Source organism: Rhinolophus hipposideros (genome assembly GCF_964194185.1).
Source record: "Rhinolophus hipposideros genome assembly, chromosome: 2".
Classification (NCBI taxonomy): Eukaryota; Metazoa; Chordata; class Mammalia; order Chiroptera; family Rhinolophidae; genus Rhinolophus; species Rhinolophus hipposideros.
Genome location: NC_138048.1, coordinates 31,447,186 through 31,470,196, shown reverse-complemented (window position 1 = coordinate 31,470,196; position 23,011 = coordinate 31,447,186). Strand labels below are relative to the sequence as shown.

The window sequence follows — 23,011 nt, the reverse complement described above, 5'->3', positions numbered from 1 at the left end:
TTGAGTTTGACAAATTTATTGGTTATTTTAGTAAAGACATTCATCTCAGTCGTTTCTCTCTCCCATCTTGACCTTATGCTAATATTTCTTTTGAGTCAAGAAAAGAATATGTAGGAGAGGGATGTTATTTCAACATAAACAGTAAAATGGACAAAAATGAAAAGTTTGCCTACATTAAAGCAAGTTAAGTTCATGTATCTTGATATAATTAAATCATGTAAGTAAGAACTAATAGTTCGATGCACATTTCCATTGTTTTACTTGGGGCTTACTCTAACTGTAAGTGCATGTGAACAAGTATTAGTAATATATACAGGCTGCTTCTCTGGAGTCATTACCCATTAAAAGAGCTGAGTTATTACCTAGTTACCACCATTATGACAGTCTGAAGCTGCCCACAAATATAACATAGTAGTTTTCAAGGAAATGATTATACTGCATTTTTCTTTTGTCTATGACTGTGCCTTTAAAGATGTGTTTAACTGTCACATTAAAAAAGAATTCATATACAATACAAAAATACAAAAAAAAACCAAAAACCTACAACACACAGCTCTAACAAAGTGGTCGAAGATTCCATAAAATGTTTAAAGATGCATTTTCTTTCCTTCTATTTTCAGTACCTAAACTGTGCTTTTGAGAGGCCACTGTTGATATGTATACACCGCAACCAAATTATTGTACTAAATAAGAATTCCTACAGTAAGTTCAAATCAAATTGGATTTCACAAGTTAGTAACTTAAAAGTTCTGACAAAGTTACAGAAAGTGCATCTTTCTCATTTTCCATCTTCACACAACGCTGACTTTTTTGGTGTTTATCTTTTAAAAATAAAACAGCCCAATATTTAAGCACTATGTACATTTAAAATTTTTGGTGGTGGTTTGTGTTTTAAAAGAAACAGCTTCCTTATGACTTGCCTCAAGATCTGGTGGAAATGCTTAAGGAACTAGCTATAACAAAAACCAAGAGAAGCACATTCAAAATACTGATTTACTTTGGTAGCAAATAGTTGTTCTTTGAAGACTAATGAAGGTAGACAAGACCCGTTAAGGTGAAGTGGCCTATTTCAAATACTCAACAGTTTACATAAAATTTTTAAGTTTTCTTTAAAGAGCTAAGCATCTGTATCCACTGATAGCAATGCAAGATCTAATTTATGACTTGAAACAAAACAAATGCCCAGTAGGAAAAAAAGCAATATTGTAACTTTATCTAATTTACTTTCAGTCAATAGTCCAGTAACATTTTCTTCCCAATATAATACTCCCTTCTCTATAAGGCTGTTCCTGGGAGCCAGAAAGTTTAGGTTAATGAGGAAGTTAAGTTAGAGAGTAATTGCTTGCAGTTTAAACAGACAATAACTTTTTGCTTCCCTCTTAATGTGCTAATAGTTGTCTAAAAAAATATGCAATTCTTAAAAAGGTACCATTTCTGATTTTTTTTAATTATCTGTAACCTTTGGAAACTAATCACATGAAACTACAAAATTAGCAAATGTCTTGAAATCTGTATATAAAACATAAATTACCTCTAATTTCAAACTCTCATTTATTAGTGTACCACTCAATCTTAAAAAAAAAAAAAAAGGCGGCTCCAAAGATAGTCTTATATCATTCTTTAAAAAGGAAACTGTTCCTTTTAACTTTACACCCACTCCACACCCCAATTTCAAAACATATCATTTAATTGTCTTGGTCATGGACATTTCCAAGATGAGATTTTATATTTCGCTCCCATAGCTTCTGGTTATCAGAAAACCCATGTTTTCCTTTATTGAAGGAGTTTGGTCCTGCTGATGTTGGTGTATCCCTGTGTTAAAAGAAAAGAAATTTATTTAAAATGTTATATAAAACCTTTTGGGCCACGTTTTTAACTCAATCAAAACATCTGTTTAGCACAGGCTGAATATCAGAAGCCCCTACAAAGCTTTTTAAAAACATACTCTCCACAAACCCAGTCATAAAATTTCAGATTCAGTAGGCCTGAGGAGGGGCCAGGTAAATCTGTAGTTTTAACAAACATTTAAGGTGATTCTGATACACAGCTAAGGGTAGCAACCATTATAGTTTTTAAAACTGTTATTTGCAACCCATTAATAAGGTCATGAAATCAGTATGATGGCTTAGCATCAATATTTATAAAAAAATGAAATAGAAGAAGAACATGAAGATGCATCAGACATAGAAAAGATTCAGGTCCTTTCATGAACTGTTTCAATTTTACATGTTTAGATACATGTATATGGGGTGTTGAGATTGTGTTACAATGTCAGATGTATTCCTTAGTTAGATCTCATATGAAAGACAGGTGCTGGGCTCTCAAGTCCCACTGAGACTGTTCCTATTGGAATCCTGTACCAAAAATCTCAAGACTGATGCTTGTTTATGGACCTAGCAATTATGTTCTTTGGGAGCTGAAACATTTGGTAGAAATGGGGACATTAATATGGGTTGGTTTGAAGCTGAACTTTCTTACTAGCCTATAAGTTATCTATCCATTTATGCATACAAAGACAAGAAACTGAACAGCATATTAAAGTTATTTCCATGACAATAGAAACAATGAAGGAAAATGAAAATATTTTGTCTTTGGTAAGTAAAATTTGGCATCTAAGTTACCAAAGAAAAAAGGACATTTTTGATCAAGATTAAGTGGTGGGAATATAATAAATGAAACGAGTGAAAACCATTTCTTTTCATATCAGAAAAAAATTTAAATTTAAATCTTGAATCAGAAATATTTCTCATAGCTATTTCTTATTTGAAAAAAATATACAGATTTACATGTATCTGAAAAGAAATAGCCTTAAGTTATTATTTTCTTAAGATACTCATTTTCTCTTAAGGGAGAGAAAATAAGATCATTGATAATTAACAAAACTATTTGCCCAAATACATAAGAAAAGCCGGAACACTAAAAGATTATGTGCAATTTATTCTTGCTCTTAATTCACTAACATTTTCTACAGTATTCATGAAAAAAATTTTTTTTAATTAAAGTTTATTGGGGTGATAATTGTTAGTAAAATTACATAGATTTCAGGAGTACAATTCTGCGTTACATCTATAAATCACATTGTGTGTTCATCTCCCAGAGTCAGTTCTCCTTCCATCACCATATATTTGAAAGAAAATTTATATGTGTTATTTAGATGTGTTATCATCTATAAATCACATTGTGTGTTCATCTCCCAGAGTCAGTTCTCCTTCCATCACCATATATTTGAAAGAAAATTTACAATACCTTCCAATATTCTTCATTCTCATCTTTGCTTCTGGAGGCATTTCCTCTGGTTCACTCTGGAGAAAAAAAAAAGTAAATAGAGATAACTGCATATAGATTAAATTCACTTAATTACTAATATGCTAAATTTTATATCTAAGCCTTTTAACATTTTCAATAGTATAAATTTTGGTAAGAGGAGAAAATTATCTTTACATTTTAAAAAGAAATACACATCTTCTAGTTTGCTGATTTTACATCTTAAAAATTTGGTAAAGACTTGATATTCTAGAACTAAAACCATTTGTTTATTATGTGCTACACCTTGTGTTAAATGTTTTAATATGCACAACTTTAAAACCCTAATAATCCTACAAGGTGAGTATAATTACCATCACTCCCTGCTATTTTTCCCTACTTATACCTGTTGAAAAGATATGTTTCAAGTCAAGTTCCTTTCAGATATGTTTTTCTGTATAAATGCTGCTGCTGAGCTAAACATTCTTTTTTAAAAGGGTGTCCTTAAGATCCCGCTTAAAGAGTTTCTACTGGTCAAATATGGGAGAATTTGAACATTACAGCCTGTTAAAAAAAGTAAGAATCCATAAGCCTACACTTATAAAACTAAGGAAAAGCTCTTCTTTACTGTAAGAGATAATAAACATAAAAGAGCTGAAAGAATTAGAAAAAAATCATCATTTGGCAAACATAATAATTGATTCTGGCAAGAATCACGAATGGATGTTAACACTTGACTAAATGTTTAAGAAATTATAGTTTTCATATATTCTCAAATCGTATCCCCAAGATAAATTTTCATTAGAAAAGATAAAACAGTAATTTGACAGCAGAGAAATCTAGCAGACATCACTTTAACCAAATGATCAAAGTTAACACTGCCAGTAATGGGACATATTGACAACATTTGCTTCCTGATACGATGCACACTGAGAACTTGGAAACCCTTCTGTGGTATTCCTGCCAGAAGGAATGTGAATCTAATCATGAGGAAATATCAGACAAATTCAAGCTGAGAAACATTATACAAAATAACTGGCCTGAACTCTTCAAAATGTTAATGCCATGAAATACACAGAAAGACCCAAGAATTATCCAAATTAAAGGAGTCTAAATAAAAGAAGTAAACTGGAAAACTTTTTTTAAATTTCAAAATTAATTGATATATTTGTCCAATATGTTTCAGGCTCAGGTTACTTAGCTATGTTCTACAGAAAAAGGAAGACTCAGATGAAGGTTTTAAATGCATGTGTTCTTTTATCTAAGAGACAAGTTTATCTTTCATTATCATTACTATCTCATAGCAGAAAGAGTGTTGTCTGAACCTGTCCACAATTTTTTAAAAAAAATAATTAGGGAAAACAGTAAGAGATGATGCAAACAACAGAGGACTAAAAACCACAAGACCTAAGTTTTAGTTCAACACTGTGCATTAGCAGATACTTATGCAGACTTTACTCAATTTCTCTATTTCCAAAATAGAAATAACTGTATCATATAATTCACAGGGATATGTGGAAAGTAAAATTAAGTTACGTGAAAATATATCCAAATTGTTAGTTATTCAAAGTAAGCCATTACTATTACGTAGATGCTTACCATTTGTCTACTTTTACACATGCTGTTCCCTTCTTCCTATATTGTCCTTCCCTCTTATAATCTGTACATAGCAAAGTGCTTACCAATGTTAGAGATGGCTTTAGAGATGGCAGAGAATATTAAACATTATTTAAGTTAGTACTTTTTAAGTTTTCTTGGGGAGGCGGGGCAACGACATACTCTTTTTCCTCAACAAATTCTTACTGGGGTTCCCAAATATCACAGATAAAAGACTCGTTAACTGAAACGGGCAGGAGACCAGAGCCCTGCTTGTTAGGCATCACCTAGCCACACAGTAACTCCTGAGACATTTCCATAGAACCCCAGGACTCTCTGAAAAATAGTTTAAAGTCTTGTGCTCTGAATTGAGCTTTCATTTTACAGTTTAAAAACTAAGGCTCCACAAAGGTAAAGTGATTTATTCACATGCTTTCTACTGGTTAATAACTGGGCAGGAAAAAACTCCAGATCTACCGACTGCCAGTCCGTCGTCTTTCCATGCTGCTCCATCTATTACCCAGCCTCTCATCCTTCTGTCAAGTTCCACATCACTTCATCTCTTCAGGTACTGGTGATTTTTTATTTTGTACTATTTTATGTATAAACCTCTGCCTTACTAGGCTGAGTTTCTAGAGGAATATGTGTGATTTATGTTTGTAATCCTACTGTGCCTAGCATACAGAAAGCACTAAAATGTGTAGAATGAGTAAATGAACAAAGCAGAATACAGTGATAATCACAGTAATTCTTTACCTCCTGATCCGGGCTCCAATCATTCCACATTTATTGGTGCCCCAAACTCTTCTACAAATACCTCCAGTCCAGTCAAATGCAGAAACTTAGTATTTGCCACTTGTGATTTGAAATCTGATGTCTTAGTTTACAAAAGTATTCCTTGGTTTGTCAAAACCCTGCCTAACTCATGTTTCTTCTCCTATATATGCTTCCCAGTCACTCCTGCTCCACAGTGCTTGTGTTCTTCTGAATGTGTAATTCTTATCTAAATTCCTTATGGCGGCAATTTCTCATGCACCCTGTAACAACTGTTACACAATGGGGTCACATCTTAAACGGGAGTTCGGTTCTAAAGTCAGAGACTAAGGAAAAAAATCGGTGAAAATCATACTTAAAATTCCGTATGTCACTCGTAAGTATGGTAAGAGAGGGACACTGTGAAAAGCATGAGGGAGCTAGGACTGCCCAATAGAACAGCAGATAAGCACCTCATGCTTCCTCTGGAATATGTGCTTATTGAGTAAAACTTCTAGCAGAATCACCTGCATTGTTTAATTGTTATTCCTCATGGGGCTAAAGGGAGAAAGCACTAGAGCTGCCGTTTCAAGTTCAATGCATGTATAATGTCTCATCACTGACGACTTCATCTATAAAATTAAGGCGGCAGTACTGAAGTTTTCTTTTTTTGGATACTAATTGAAGTTTTCTTTTTTTGGATATTACGTACTTCCTAGTATAGACTTAATTATTATTCATAACAAGCATTTGCTGATCTGATTCTTAAGTTCTTTGCCCCCAGAGTCAATACATTTTAAATAATCCTACAACCAAATAAAATACAGTAATATCCAGATTTTGCAGGTGTCACAAAAAGAACTATTCAGAGTTGCAAAGGAAATTTACTAGTACCATTAATACAACCTACAATTGCCAGTAATATCTTCCTGAAAGAACTGGTTAAAGTAAAATAAGTAAGACTAGTTGTCAACTTACATCTTCATCTTCATTAAAAGCTGCTGCTACTGAAAGGGTTTTTGGAGCAAGAGTTGGAACAGTTTCTTTAGGCTTCTGAAGAAGAAACATATTAAAGAATATCACATAAAGTTTACACAGCCTTTTTAAATGATATAAATAACTTCTCTTCAAAGATTCAACTTTATGTTTTCATAGAAACAATAGTAAGGAACTCAGAACAAACTTTGGACAAATCCATTCTTTTTGAAAACGTGGGTTATCAATGGGTATGTTTTACTATATTGTCCATTTATTTTCCTTCTGTAACAGATTTTCTAGTTAGGACTAACAATTTAGTATCATTTAGCTAAGGATACCTGGTACAGGTAAGAGAAAATGATTAACGATACTTTCCCATAGTAACATTCAAAATAAGTACAGTGTGCTCTGGGAACATAAAAGACAAAGACCTCTCTCTCTCTCTCTCCATCTCTCTCTCTCTCCTCTACTGGCTAGCTTTTTGCTCTTTGGTCTATAAACATGCTTCATCCATACCATTGCTTTGCTCTAACCTAAGTTTTTGAAGTAAACTGTCTTCATTATCTCCAATCTTCTCATCACCCATTCAGCCTTCAACGTACTGCAGTCTGGTTCCTCCCTTACAGCTTCCATTATTCCTCACTCACCTAGACTCAAGTGACCTTGATTTTGTAGGGTCACTAATGACTAGCGTGCAGCATTTGACTCTGTATCAGCTCCTTTTTGAAAACACCTGTACCTTGACTTCTGTGACACTGCTTTTCATCAGCTATTCTCCTGATTCTCTGATCTTTTATTCTCTTTCCCCTCCCTTAAATGACAGGTACTCAAGAGTCGATACTTAGTGACCTTTCCTTCTCTATACGTCTCTGGTCAACTTCATCCATTCCCAAAGTTTTAACTACCAAAATCCTATGTCTACCTCCAAATAGGATGTCATCTGCCCACTGCACAGTGGACAGCTCCACTTGGAGCGCCCATGGGTATGTTAGTTTCACAATGTTTGTAAGTACCCAAGCTAGAAAATCTTTCCCTCAACCTGCACATTTTATTGTAAGATTCTGATTAAATTTGCATTAAATACTTAAATTTTCCTCTGCCTCCCCATCATAGCACCACAATACCAACACCTAAGGCCACTTAGCACTACTTGCCTGAACTACTGTTAGAAACACCATCTCCCCACCTTCTGTTTCCCCCCCCCCTCTAATCCTCTTTACTGAATGATCTATAGAGTGATGTTTCTAAAATGCAAATTTGTTTAAGGGTTAAGATTTCTTATAATGTTCCATGGCTCTGCTAGAACCTAAAGAATAAAGCCAAACTATAATACGGAACACAAGCCCTTTATGATTTGGTCCGATGGTCTCATCTTAGGGGCTTTCTACCCTACATTTGCCTTCCAAACACTTTCCAACTACAATTTCCTTAACGTACTGGGTGGGTTCATATCTAAGCTGCCTTTCCATGAAATTCCTTTTATCTGAGACGCTGTTTTGCCTCCTGCCTACACTTAAGGCCAACTCAAACATCACCTTATCAGTGAAATCTCTGATCTTCTCAAACAAAATTAACCATTTCTTCTTCTTCCATAACATACAAAATACTTTTTATAAACAATATTTGCTTTTGAAGGAATAAAAAATGTTAATTTGGAGATTATGCATAGTGATTCTAGAAACACCCTTTAATTTTTTAAAGAAGTCATGTATTTGATGTAGATACACATAAGACCAAGTACATATTTGTTGGTTGATCAACTATCTTTCCATATCGTACAATCAAAAGTATAATCTGATTTAGGGGGTGTATTGAACAACAGTAAAATTTATTATCAAGAGGAACATCTGTATGAGAAGTGTACATGAGAATACATGTTTAATGACTATCCATAAAAGGTAAATATTTATGCAGTTAGACCTACGCAACTTTTTAAAAAACCCAGGTGAAACAAAAAGGATCAGTTCAAACAGGGAGAGTAGTCATAAATAAAGTCACAAGATGAATGTCTTTTCTTCAGACTGAGTTTAAACAAAAAAAGAAAGAAAAAGGCAAAACAGCATAGGGTGGGAATTGGAGTTCTGAGGAATGGTAGCTCTTTTAAAACTAGAAGTGTAGCTCAAACTCTAGGTGGAATCTGATTCGTATCTTATTTGTAAGACCTTTGAATGAACATCTAATGCAGAAAAAAGCTGTATGCGTCTGGCAACAATGCATTAATTTTCACAGAATAGACATGAATAAATAACTCAACAGCAATTTTAGGATTTTTTTTTCCCTTACACAAGAATGTAACTATTTTGCAAAGCCAACAGCAATACACTATAAGTAACTTAAAGAAGAGATCTATTGGTTGAACCATGTAAAACTGGCTCTTTTACTGGTCAGAAAGAATCAAATGTTTAAACCTCCTGAGCTTCAATCTAATATTTCAAATACTTTCCAGACACACTCCATGGTTCATAAGCATTAATTCATGGTTTATACACTAAAGCAAGGGATCAAAAGTTCATCTGAAAAGTACTGTTACAGGATATCAGTGTCCACTTGTTGCTCCAAAATAGGGTAATCAGGAAGCTCTTCTTATCAAGCAATACCTTATTAATATTAATCTTCTAAGATAAAATAACTGATAGCTAGATATTATTTTTAACAGTACTAGAATTAAAAGGTAAGAAAAATAAGCTGAAATTCTTTCTGAAAATAATTTTCAGAGGTTTTGCTCAGCTTAGAAAAATTCTAAGCTATTACTTTATAAATATCATCCCTATAATCGTTGTTCCTTCTTATATTCTAAACCTTTAAAAAAAATAACTTTATTGAGATATAATTCATCCAGATCTTTCTTGAATAGAGCTAGTAACTCCTTAAATACTTATATATGTATATATATATATATATATAAGTTAACGCACCCATCTACCCTTTTATACTTAATTTACCTAACCCAGTTAAAGCCAGTTTCCAAAACTAATTCTTAAGACCCACTACGAAAAGCATATATAAAATAACAACTCACACTTGATCCAAGTTTGATGGATATGGCTGAGGCTTTCTTTGTCGTCTGACTACCTATGGCAAATCCAAACTTGGAGATCTTTGTAGGTTTTGTTGGGAAGTCTGCAGCTTCTTCTTCAGCTGATCGCTTCTCAGCGCTGCGACTGGAACTTTCCCCTCCATTACTGGAAGAAACAGTCTTAGTTTTCACAGGTTTTTCTGCTTCTTCTTCAGGTCCTGGTGAAGTCGAAACAACTTACCAAGATGAGCTATTTTTACTGAGCAGATTGATGGGAGCAGCAACCTCAAAAAGCATCGTTATAAGGAAGATACCTCTGCAGTTGTCACCTACTGACCCAACAGTCTCTTCCACTGTTTGTTAGAGTATACAGCAGGAACTGAGATTGTGTGGCAGTAGAAGAGGCTCCCATGAATTAACTAGCATAAAATACAGAGCAATTTAAAATTATAAACACAGAGTTCACAAAAAGTAAAGGCCCTTCAACTAAACACTATTATGTAAGTTGTACAATAGTTATTTTTGAGATTTCGGTATTTAAATTAAGGTCTATAAATTCTTCTACACAAACTAGATTGGGAGCAATTAGTCACATCATAGGGATAATACATTTGACTAATAAATTCTAATATCCTTCAATAACATACTATAGTTTATACAAAGCACCTAGTTAATGAACAACCCATTACCTGACTACAATGTTAATAAAGTCTGAAGTAATTTTCTTCAGTGATGTGTTCCTCGTGATGTGTTTCTCATGTACATCTCACATAATCTTTACTTGTAAAGGAAGTTCAAGAAAGATTTCAAAGTCACCACCTTTTGAGTAATTTAATTCTACTTTGAAAGCTTGGTTACCACCTGTTTTAAGCTATTCTTTAGAGCCTTTAATAATCATACTTAGGTTTATACATTATTTTTTCTCATGAAAGAAAGATGAGCTAAGTGTAATTTGAAACAGTAGAAGGCATACACACACACATATAAAAGTTTGGAATGAAAGATGTCTTTCAGTAATTTTGTTCATTTTTGTATTAATCAATGATGAAATTAGGTCACATCTTGAATATCTTAGGTCTGTTATACAAGAAGGCTATTTAAGAATATACTGGGAAGTAAGACAGAAGGCTATTAAAATTTTTATTTTCTTTCCCCGTTTTACCAATTCACCCTATTGAATGTATTCTGCTACACTGGATAGTTTATTTATGGAGAAAGAGAATATGCTCTAAGGGATGGTCCTCACAATAGCTAAAAAAACAGGACAAAAAGCTAGAATGGGGGAAAAGGGAGAAATTAAACAGAAATAGACTGACAAGTAATGGATTAAAAAACCGGAAGCTATAGATCTCAATCTATATAGTTTTGGAATTACAGGGTCTCTAGTTAATAAGCACTTTGAAGAGAACACTGGATTTCGTTTACAGAGGAAAAATAAAAGGAACTCTTTATTCCTTTGGACAAAGGGTAAGAGTTGTAATGACAATGTAGGGGAAGAATTAAGCAGGGTTAGTTTAGTTAGGTTTTGGGAATTTTTCCAGGAGGTGCCATTCACTTACTTAGATATGAAATTACAAAATCACCTGAAGAATGAAAGATTGCTATCAAAGGCAGAAATACAGAACTCAATTTAGAATTTCTTTTTAAAAAGGTATTATGCAAAGTTTGTTCTGTTTATAACTAAAATCATTTATGCTAAATTTTATTCTGCTTTCTACTTATAGCTTTAATATACAATAAAACCTAAACAGTGATAACTTCTTGGTTACTGAAACCCAGCTAACTTTGTATTGGAACACACAGAAACCCAGAAAAACATCAAAACAAATAGCATAAAAAACAATTAGTCTTGACTGTAGTGTAACTGCTCTTTGAACTGTGACCCAAGGGCTATATAATTAGTCAAGATTTCCAGTTCTTTTAAAATCTTTCTTTACTTAATTCTAGGTTTCCTTTTACCCAGAAAAAATTTTGAAATGAAGAATCTAGAAAAATTAAAGCACAAATAAAAGTGAAAACATAATTCTTACTATAATAACATTAAATGTGACAATTAGCTGAACTAGTTAGTATGTGCTAACACATGGAACACAATAGTATCTGTCCAACTTCATGATGCTATTTAAGGAAGATTTCCATAAAGACTGCTCTAGAAAAAGGTAGCATGAAAAGGGGAGCTGGGAAAACTACTCTACTGTTAATTAAGTACTCAACTGGCAGCAAACTCAATTTTATTCACATCTGCGTTCTTGTCATCTGAAGAGGCAAGCTATTAAGACCACCCATACCTCCGGTGCACACTGATACTAAACATACTATGTCTACTAGGTCATTTCTACACGACTGATTTCAGATCCAGCAATTTATTTCTGGATATAGTAAATAACTGGCCTTGCTCACTCTCAATAAGTTTTTTTTTTCTTTTTCTTGTAAACAAGTGTAAATACTCAACAGCTTCAGAAAACATCTACTCTTCAATGAAAAGGTGTGGAAAAAGGAGTGAAGGAAGATAGGTCCACTAGTATTAGTACTCATTAGTTAGCGTAGATTGATTCGTTATTTTCTCTTTATGTAATACTTTTCTAACAATTATGCAGAAGATACACAAAACATTTAGGAAATAAAGCAAATGAAATAATGAAGATGGGAAAATATGACAGCCAAATCTATGTTATCAGTGTGATTGTTATTGTAATTTCTACAATTCTATATATAGCTCATTAGAAAATTATTTCAAACTAACGTGAGCTTTGAAATATACCATTAAATATCAACATCAATTCTTAAGTCCATTAAGTGCTTTCCTTTAAACACAAAATGTACTACATTAATATTTGGGGCTTTTAATAAAACCTGTTTTCAATTTATTTAATGAGATGCTTTGTATTTTGGGCTGTGGAAAACAAAATTTTTGATCATAGATTAGTAAGATGAAAATTTTTAGCAATATAATTTATATTTTAAAGGATGAATAAACATGTTTAGTTTTTAAAAAAATAAGAAAATCACAAATCAATTTATTACAAAACATGGATAGTTATATGAAATTAGTATTTTATCTATGAATATTTTAATATAAGGAATTTTATCTAGTTTGTATTTGATCTGAGCAAACAAAATGTGTAGTTCACTTAATGTGAAATCAAATTACACATGGTACAAGCATTTTTCCCCCCACTGAATAGCTGAGGAGAGGAGGGCCTTGGAGCACAAAGGTACCTTACTTCGAAAAATATTACCTAATAAGAAAGTTTAAGTGTCCCCTTTATGACCCATTTGCATGCATATTGATAGATTTTTCATCTGAAAAAAGGACACACAGCTACCCCCCTAACAGGACTGGTGTGCAGCTTAAATGAGAATATCTTTAAGACCCTCCTAGTGTCTGCCATAAATGTCAATTTCATTAAAGTAGATCATAGATAACCGAAAATACCCTGAAACGACCCTGATTATGATATGAATAGCTCTTCTTTAAAATTTCTATTTATTTCCAGGAATAACAAAAATTTAGCCAAAGGGAGAAAAAAAAATCTACCTAAGGCCTCACCCTTAGCATTATCGCTTCACTTTAAGGTGACAGCAGGTGGTTCAAGTACATACCTTCACTTGTTGACATAAATTTATGTTAACTATGGAAGTAATCGCATTAAAAAATACTTATACTTCCAATTTTCTGGATTGTTCAATAGGAATTTAAAAAATCAATTCTCTAGGTAAGTCCCTAAGGCAAACTTCAGTCACTATCATTCCTTTGTAAAATCTCATTAAAAATATCTGATATTCAAACATGGTTGATATGCAACAGCACTATTTTTCTGTAAAGGCACACACCAGGCAAATTATTAAAGGATATTACTTATTGTAAGTCACCACTGTAGTTTTTAATACCACTTAGCAAAGATAATTTTATACCATGTCCCCATACAAAATTATGCTAAAATAAAAACATTAATATTCATATTACAGAGCTAATTATCCCTAACTGAATGGGTGGTAGATAAATTATATAATGGAATTATGCTGACCCTTAAGGTTCATTTTGGCAGCATGTTAAATGTATCTCCTACACTCTCAGTCAAGGCAGTTAAAAAGCCAGTCTAAAAGTTAAAAGACAGCCGAAAGGCCAGATAAGATTCTTTAAGCTATAGATTTTTGTTTTTCCTTAAACCACTCCTTTTTAATGTACTTTTACTCGATAATTTCCATGACAATAATTTTCTGAGGAAAAACTATCTGAGATGGTAGTACTAGATAGTTTAAACTGTTGTTTCGTAAACTGTTTTACTAGTAAAAAAAAAAAGGGGGGGGAGAGTGAGGAGGGAGGAATGTTTTGGCTCAACTAACAGCACTGCACAAGTTATTTAACGAGCAAATTTTGGGTCCAAAGTAACTGAACATTACACTTCTCAATTTTTGCTCCCAAGGCAATTCACATTAAACTTCATTTTAGTAGGTCCTAACAGTTGCCTTTATACGCTATTAATGTTCTCTATTTTCTCATGTTAAATACTTTCATGGGTGGTGAACACACAATGTGAGATATCGATAATGTATTACATAATTGTACACCTCAAATCTATATAACTTTACTAACAATTGTCATCCCAATAAACTTTAATTTAAAAAATACTTTCAGAAACAAGAACTTGAGGGAGTTAGAATAGAGAGTAATATTTAAAACGTTCTCAAGATATTATGATCAGCTCGCACGTGTTATTTGCCTTGTTACGACAAAGGGCGGGCTGGAAATATTACATGCTTTTCCCTAACGCACAAGATCCAAATAACAAAACATGGGGTGTAAGGGACAGAATCAAGATAACTGTAACCTGAGTTTACGTCGTAACAATATACAGGAAAGAGTCACACTAGCCTATTTAGCCACCTAAATACCTGGCATGCAGATAGCAGGCAACAGCCTAACTCAGAAAAGGCAGACACTTCAAAAAAGGCAACCCAAACCTATCCCTAGACCCCGCGGCTTAAAGCAGCCGGCAGAAAAAAGTATTCCTCTTTTCCTCCATCGCCGCGACCCATCGCGTTACAGGGTCAGTATTCGGCTTTAAAATAAAGGAAAGAGCAAAGGCCGGGGTAGTCCACCTCCTCAGAGAAAAGAAAGCAGCAAATGAACCCCTACGTGTAACTGAGAGGCCGGCACCGTCGGAAACTCGGCCCGCGGCCCCCGCTCGGTTACTCCCCCCGTGTGTACGCGTTTTGTGTGATGTGCGTCTCCAGTGTGGCGGTAGCGGTTCCCGCATCGCCGCTCCTGGTCCCACCCCGAGTTCGATCCCCCTTTCTGGTGCCCATCTCCCTTCTCCTCGTAACCATGGCCTCCGCTGGGGGCAGGAGGTGACGAACAGTGGCCGACTATTCCCCGGCAAGGAGGCTATGTGGGCCCGGATCCCAGCGGGCCGCACCGGGCGTGCCCGGGGCTCGTCTGGGCCCAGCACCTGGCCGGCGAGCGCCAGATCCGCCCATTCTCGCCCCACCTTACACCCCCCACCCCGGGGAGCTCAAAGAAAGGCCCAGAGCATCCCGCTCAACCCGCGACGCTGGGGTTGTGTTCACCTCCAGCGGCTCCAACTCGCTGCGGCTTCTCAGGCTTCTCCTCTCCCGCCTTTCCGTCCGCCATCTTCCCCGCCGCGGCCTCCCTACAGCCACGCCAAGGACGTCACGGCCCCGCCCAGTAACCACTGAGTTGCGGAGCCGGCCGGCGAGGTGCCAGCCTAGAGCGGCCCCGGAGAGTCAAAAGAGGCCTTTCGGAAACGGAAGTGAATGTGACATCAACGAGCCACCGCCGAAGGCGGGGCGGTTTTTATGAGGACTGGTTAGGTGCTTTTACTGGATGGAGGTCAGTTAGATTTTCATGGTCCAGTGGCGGATCCAGAGAAGTGAGGGGAGGTGGGATCATCACCTTTCAAACGGTGGAATCGTGTAAGGTTTTCTGCAGACTGGGGTGTGGTTGCCGCTGAAGCTAACCGGCTCTTTCATTTTGGTCTTGCTGGATCGCTTGTGCCTACTCAAAACAGAACAAAACAAAAAAACTCTAGGCCTGTATTTTTTTCCCAATTAAGAGAGAAATTAGCGTTTATAGAGCGCCCTCTTGTGTCAGACTTCATTTCGTTTAATTCCCCACCATAGTCCGATACGGAATTAATCCTCTTTTAATTAACTCTGAGGCCAAAGAATGATTTGTCCAAGATCACGTAGCCAAGTGGTAAAACTTTTTTTCTAAAGGCCGCAATTTCTGTATCAAGTTAGAAGTTATTTTATTAAGTGAAGACTTCAGTAATTTCTGCCTTCCTTAGAAATCTTTAGTGGATCCCCAGGGTTTGCAGAATGAAGTCCAAGAGTTATACTGGGACCCAGCTTAACTTTTCAGCCTCATCTTCCCTTTTTCTCTATGTTTATACTTCTCTCTTGCTACACAGGGTTGATTCCATGCCTAGGGAACTGGAATTTCTGGGTTTGCCTTACAATATACAGTGAGTATTACAGAAATTGGTCTTCGGAGTCAGAACTTGGGTTTGAATGCTCTGATCTACTCTTTACTGGCTGAGTTAATCTTGAGGGTTTCTTAGCTGTCTACAGTACAGACCTATGTTTCCTTCTCTATAAAATAGAAATAATAGTAGTACCTCCTCTTTCACTGATATGTGGTATATAAACCAAAAACAACAAAAGAACAAGACAAACAAATGAGAAACAAAAACTCATAGACACAGACAATAGTTTAGTGGTTACCAGAGGGTAAGAGGGGTGGCTTGGGGGTGGAAGATGAAGGTAAGGGGGTCAAATATATGGTGATGGAAGGAGAACTGACTGGGTGGGGAACACACAATGGGATTTATAGATAATGTAATACAGAATTGTACATCTGAAATCTATGTAATTTTACTAACAAATGTCACCCCAATAAATTAAAAAAAAATAATAATAATAGTACCTCCTCAAGGGCAGTCATGGGGGTTAAATGAGATAATTTCTATATACCATTCTTCGGTTACTTTATATTTCCCTCAGTATGTGTTTTAAAAAAACTTGTCTCCCTCGATGGCTCAAAAGTTTTTTGACAACAAAGACTTTTTTTTACCCCCAAACGGAGACCGTTTAAAGATTTCCTTCACTGCACTTTGTACTGTACATTTCATGTATTAAAGATAGATGGATGACTCTTCTGGGCCCTACTCTGGAGAATGGAGAAAGAATCAAAGTATATTTCCGAAGACAGAAGCGGGGGGTTTGATGGTGATGCGTTGATTTGATGATTCGAAGTCCCTGTTGTACCATTTATGACAGTGTATGTAAAAATGTGCCCAGCAAAGTATTCTACATAGAGCAGGTATTCATGGTTGTTTGATTTTTCCCAGATGTGATCTTCACAAATTGCTTAATCACTGAGACTCTCACTTTTATCATTTATTAAAGAGACATACACAGATTTTTATGTGAAATTATGTATGTATTTACTTACAGATGTCTGTATTTTTAAATGAGGAAAATTAAGTTCAGAGAGGGTCACATACAGCTATCTAGGAGAGATTTAGTTCCATATACCACAATGTAGAGAAGTTAAGGATGGAAGAGAATAATCCAATCACCTGTCAGTTCCATGAAGTCACATGTTACCATTGTTGCCCCAGGATCTAGATTGTACCAGTTTTTCCCCCTAGCCCTTTCTTCCGCCGCCCCCGCCACGCTCTGGTTCAAGCCGTTGTTTCTGAGTCTAGTTGTGTAGGACACAACTTGCTGGCCCATGTCGATATTAAGAGCCTTCAGCTCCCCCCAGCTGAGGCAGTGGGTCATCAGTCAGCTGCTCACAGCAGCTCACGGCAGCTCTCACTGGCAGCTGGCCACTCACTATGGCTGCCAGCCACTCAACGCTGGCCGCTGGCTGCTCCTGGCAGTACACCATAGCCCACGGCAGCCCATAGCAACAAACAGCAGCTCACAACAGCCCAGCTCGAGGCAGCCCAGCTCCAGGGAGAGCCTTTGTTCACAATCTTAGCTGTGGAGGGCGCAGCTCACTGGCCCACGTGGGAATCGAACTGGCAACCTCAGCCTTAGGAGCACAGCACTCCAACCACCTGAGCCATCAGGCCGGACAATTATACTAGTTTCAATAAATACTGAAGAAATTAGTGTAAGTTTCAGTAACCCCCAACAAATGGGTTGGAGAATAAAAAGGCAGTATACTGCAAGGCAAAGAGCAGTAGCATTCCATTAGACAACTGAATTTAAATTCTAACTCTGCCATTTGCTAATCCTGTGTGTTTGAACTGATAAAGCAATCTTACTCGTCATGTTTTAACTATAAAAATGTAATAATACTTATAGTGTTTCTGAGAGGATTAAGTGAGATAATACAGGTAAAATTTGTAATATAGTGCTTGGTTCATGTCCGTGGTTGCTTGATGGTAGCTATTGTTTGTAATCTCTAAAGAGCTATTCTAGTAATGGTTTAAACAGCTGGAAATGGCAGGCAATATGGACAGTTATTGTAATTTGAATGTGTAATTTGTGAGGTGACAGCTATAATAGCCAACATTTATTCATGCTTACTATATGCCAAGCATAGTTTGAAAGTTTAACATGAAATCAAGAACAATTAAATAATCACAGCCTTATGAATAAGTGCTACTATTACTCTCATTTTTATGGAAGAGGAAACTGGGACACTAAAAAGGTGGAGCTGAACTTGGTTTTCAGACAGAGAGCTACAAACTCAGAGAGGAAAAGTAACCATAGTTTCACTAACCTTGAATAGGTTCTTAATGCAGCCTGATAATCCTATTATATTTCCCTGTACCATTCTCAAATTTTAGTGTACACCAGTACCACTTGAAAGACCTTATAAAACAGAATTAAAACTCTGTACCACAGACAGTTTTTGATTCAGTAGACTCAGTGGACAGAAGCTTCCAAACTTGCATTTCTAATTAGTTCCCAAACGATGTTGATGTTCTGCTTTGGGGACCACACTTTGAGAACCACCAGGCCTAATTCATTCACTTTCCTAGACAATTTCACACTTTCTCTGCTATCCAAGAATGTCCAGTATATCTTCCCCCTCAACTGATGACTATGCTTCTTATTTTCACTGAGAAAATAATAGAAATCAAAACAGAACTTCTGTATATTCCCACCATAATCTATGGTGTGCTACCTGCATTTGTACTTACACTTTCCGTCTTCTGTTACTACACAATCATGACCCCTCTCCACTGTTTCATCAGATTTGCACCCCTACTACTGGATCATTCCCAACAGTATACTTACATGGTTTTATATCTTCCATTTTTATAAAATAAACAATAACAAACAAAAAAGACTCTTCTCTTGATCTCATATCTCCCCCTAGCTCTTCATTCATTACTTTTTCCCTTCATATAGAAACTCTTTGAAAGGACTGTTTATACTCACTGTCTCCAATATCTCTGGTGTTTGGTAACTACTCTGTTACCACCTGGTTTAACCCACAATTATCTTTTACTTTTGGTATTACAACAGCCTCCTAACTGGTTCCTCTCTTATAATCTAGCCTCCAAAGCAGCCAAAGTGATCCTTTTAAAAGGAATCCGATTCATTCACTCCATAAAATGTTAAGTGCTTTTTATGTGCCAGGCATGTACCAGGCCTTGGGGACACAGCAATGAATAAGACCCAAAAAAATCCCTGCCCTCAGGGAGTTTACAATCTAGTTATACTATTAAATCATCAGGAACATGTCACTTTGCTCAAGACCATCTGATCTTCCCATCTCATTCAGAATAAAAACCAAAGTCCTTACAATGGTCTAAGAGGCTTACATGACAGACCTCTAACTACCACTCTGACCTCATCTTTTCCTACTCTTTTCCTACTGGGCATCAGTCACAATAACAACTTGTACTTTGAACCCTCTCTCAGGGCCTTTGCATTCGTTTGTCCCTTTACTTGGAACTTCCTTCCCTCGTACCTCCATAGCTCGCTCGCTCTTCAGGTCCCTGCTCAAATATCAATCTCATCAGTCTTTGTGCAATTTAGAAAAGAAGTGCTGTCTTATTGAATGCATTTTTTAAGCTTATAATTCAAAGGCAGATAGTGCCTTTGTATGAAGAAAATGGTGCTTTTTCCTTCTACCCTACATGTCCTTGTGCCGCAGTACATGGCTTGGAGAGGGTAGGACGGGTGCTCTGATGCAGTCAACAACCTGCTTAGAATGCATTCTTCAACCACCTTTTATAAAATAGTAATGTCTCTCTATTCCAGCATTCCCCTTTCTCTCTTAACCTTCATATAATTTATTACTATATAATATTTTACATATTTGTCTTCTCTCTGCCGAGAATTTAATATCCATGAAGGCTGAGAATACTTTGTTCACTGCTGTATCCCCCAAAATTAAAACACTTCTGGGCACATACTAGGTTCTCAATAAATATTTGCTGAATGAATGAATGAGCTCCGGTGGAAGATAAGCTGCTAGAGTGGGAAAAATAAAACAATTGCTGTGACATGGAAATCAAGAAGTATTTTAAGGAGGGAAGCGTTCAGTAGATATGCCATGGAAATGGCCACTGAATCTGGCGGAAAAAGATATGTAAGCACAAAACAGATACCAGTGTTACCAAGCAGTACCTTAGAGCTGCACTGTTCAATGGCAGCTACTAGCTACATGGAACTAATAAGCACTGTAAATGTGGTTAGTGCAACTGAACTGAACTTTTAATGTTATTTAATTTAAAAAACTGAAGCAATTAGCTTTTATAAACACAACTCTGTTTTGGTAGGACTGCATTTTACTTTAACCGTTGAAAATTTAGTATTCATATTAAGATGTGATGTAACCACTAAAACACCAGATTCAGGTTTAGTATGAAAAATTGAACATGAATGTAAAATTTCATTAGACTTTATACTGCCAACATAAGCACATCCAAACCTATAGAGAATTTTCATAAAAATTGATTTGAGCCAAACAGAAGATACTCCTGGAAGCAAGATCTCAACAAACTGAGAAAAGTGCTTCTGGAGAATGAGTTTGTAGCTTCTTTTATGCATTTGAAATTAAGCAGGTTACATGAAAGTGGGACAAAGCAAAGTGGGTATTGGATTATAGGGTAGTTAACAAGATTATGTGCTCCCTTGAGGGTGATTACTTTGAAAAAGGCATTTCAAAGGTGTTTTAACTTAGATGCACAGATACAATGGACAGGGCTTGCTTAAGGCAAAGATAAACCTTTCATCAAAGAACTTATATACCTGGATCATCATTACCCACCATAACTCGCCCAGTTAGGAATTTATGATCAGATCACCCACCCTGTTAGTTTCCCTAGAACCTCTCCTTCATCCACAATTACTGATTACAAATTGAAATAATAGTATGGGCATATGGGTAAGCACAAGATATTAATTTTACCTGTTCACTTATTTTTAATGTGGCTACTGGGAATTTTAAAAGTACATATGTGGCTTGAATTATATATCTATGTAACAGTAGTGGTGTAGAGGAAATGCAAACAGTGCATTCTAAATACTTGCTTGAAGAATCTGGCTTAGATATAAAAAGTTAAATTGGGTAATATGGTAGGGTTAATAGTAGCAAGTAAAGACTTAAAATTGTTTTAATTATTAAAAGCTGAGGGAGTTGGTAGCACGTTTGAAAAGAGCAAAAGGGCAGAACTAGAAATGGCATTACATGAAAATATGTCTCTAATAGGTAAGAAGGAAAGACAGAACATAGGCAACAAAAGTTGTCTTCAAACAGGAATACTGTAGAATAAATTATAGGGTGTTAGTGATAGAAAAGCCATTACTTCCTACTTAGTGCCTGGGAAATCAGACCATCTAGTTTGGATAAATTGAAGCAGCATCTGAAGTTCTTCTATGTTCCAATTTCTAAAAAATTAAAATCAGTATGAGTTCAAACTGGATGAGCTTGTCATTGGGATTTAACTACATAAGAGGTCTTAGAATAAGTTACTGCTTGGCTATTTGAAAGGAAAATTGTCTTTTTTTTTAAATCCTAATGTTGTATTACTGAAATACCTTAACATCTTGTTATACAGAAATAAGAATGTACTCCTTAAAGGGACACAATAACTTGGCATATACTAGTATTAGAAATTACATACATTCCAATGAAATTCCATTCCATTTTGAATGCAGTCTGAATTAGTTATTAATATTTACTTATTATTTACTTAACACTTAAATGATATTAATATTTACTTAACACTTATGTGCCAGACACCATATTAAATGTTTTATTATGAGTCAAGTACCATTTCATATCTCCTTGAAATTAACACATTTCAAGAGGTTGAGCAATTTAGGCAAAGTCAGAGCCAGTAAGGGTGGAGCTGGAACCTAGAGAGCAAGGCTGGGAGTTGGGAGACCTCCGCCATAGGAACCTTGTTTGCCTTACTCTAGTGTGGGTCCTGATAGGCAATCTTACCTCTTTTTCCTTAGCCACTGTGCTATATCATCTTCAGTGTATCTCAAGCAGTTCAAGTATTAACACCTTGCCACTTTAGTAGGGTATAACAGTTGAAATTCATTCATACCACACTTTCTAAGTTTACACATCACTTCCTCAGGACTTTCCTGATCCCAAAAGTTTGGGTTAGAGATTCCTTGTTTCTCCATTTCATTTTATATTTGCCTTATTATAGAGGGCATAATTTGTAGGTTAAAAACTGGGACTTTAAAGTCAGACAAATGTTTTGAATTCTAAGATATTTTAAGGCTGAATTATTTTGAGTAAATTTTCCTGTAAAAAAGATATCAAGGATAGTACTTTTAACTTAGTTGTTTAAACAATTCATGTAAACTGCATTCTGTTTGGCACAAAGTAGGTATTTAGTATTTGGTAAAAGTTAGATCCTGCTTTAAGAAATGTATTGATTAGCGTATCTTAAGCTAAATTTCCAGTTCAGAAACTAGGTAGAAATATTTCACCATACATCTCTATTTCCCATGTTACCAAAAATTTTAATGGTGCAGCTAACCTACAATGAATATGGTTCCTAAAAGTTCACTTCTTACGAAACAAGTACATATTTTCTCAAATATATTAGGACTCATTAGGTAGCGAGTGGCAGAAACCCAAAGTAGTTTAAGCAAAGGGGAATTTATTAGTGGGATACCAGGACATTGCACAAGGTTTGAACAACCAATAAATGCTAAAGGCAAATCTATACCTAGACCTCAGAGACAAGTGAAAGCAGGGATTTGAACAGCTCCAGAAATTGGTCTTATTTCTGTAGGTAAGCTTCACTCTCCTCCTGTAGTCTGGCTTCCTTTATAGAGGACATGGCCACTATCAATTCCAGAGCTTTCTGTCAAAGCCCACCATGAGGAAGGAACTAACACAGGTTGTCTTAATTCTCAAGTCCAAAAATCCTGGAAAAGGGTTCTGACTGCCCTATCTTAAAG

The 23,011-nt window shown here is 35.9% G+C and overlaps 1 protein-coding gene across 2 annotated transcripts; it reads right to left on the bottom strand.

Moving 5' to 3' along the window:
• On the bottom strand, positions 1-15,608 carry PCNP (PEST proteolytic signal containing nuclear protein). 2 transcript variants are annotated; one of them, XM_081026747.1, is made up of 6 exons: positions 15,158-15,256; positions 9,828-10,005; positions 9,590-9,752; positions 6,571-6,645; positions 3,247-3,302; positions 1-1,812 (listed from the first exon to the last, which is right to left on the bottom strand). In XM_081026747.1, the coding sequence occupies exons 2-6, from the start codon at positions 9,881-9,883 to the stop codon at positions 1,686-1,688; spliced, it is 477 nt and encodes a 158-aa protein (XP_080882873.1). In that variant the 5' UTR covers positions 9,884-10,005; positions 15,158-15,256; the 3' UTR covers positions 1-1,685. The 2 variants fall into 2 exon arrangements, with proteins under 2 accessions (XP_080882873.1, XP_080882872.1); XM_081026746.1 differs by lacking the exon at positions 9,828-10,005 and having other exon boundaries at positions 9,590-9,804; positions 15,158-15,608.
• Positions 15,609-23,011: the final 7,403 nt, after the last annotated feature.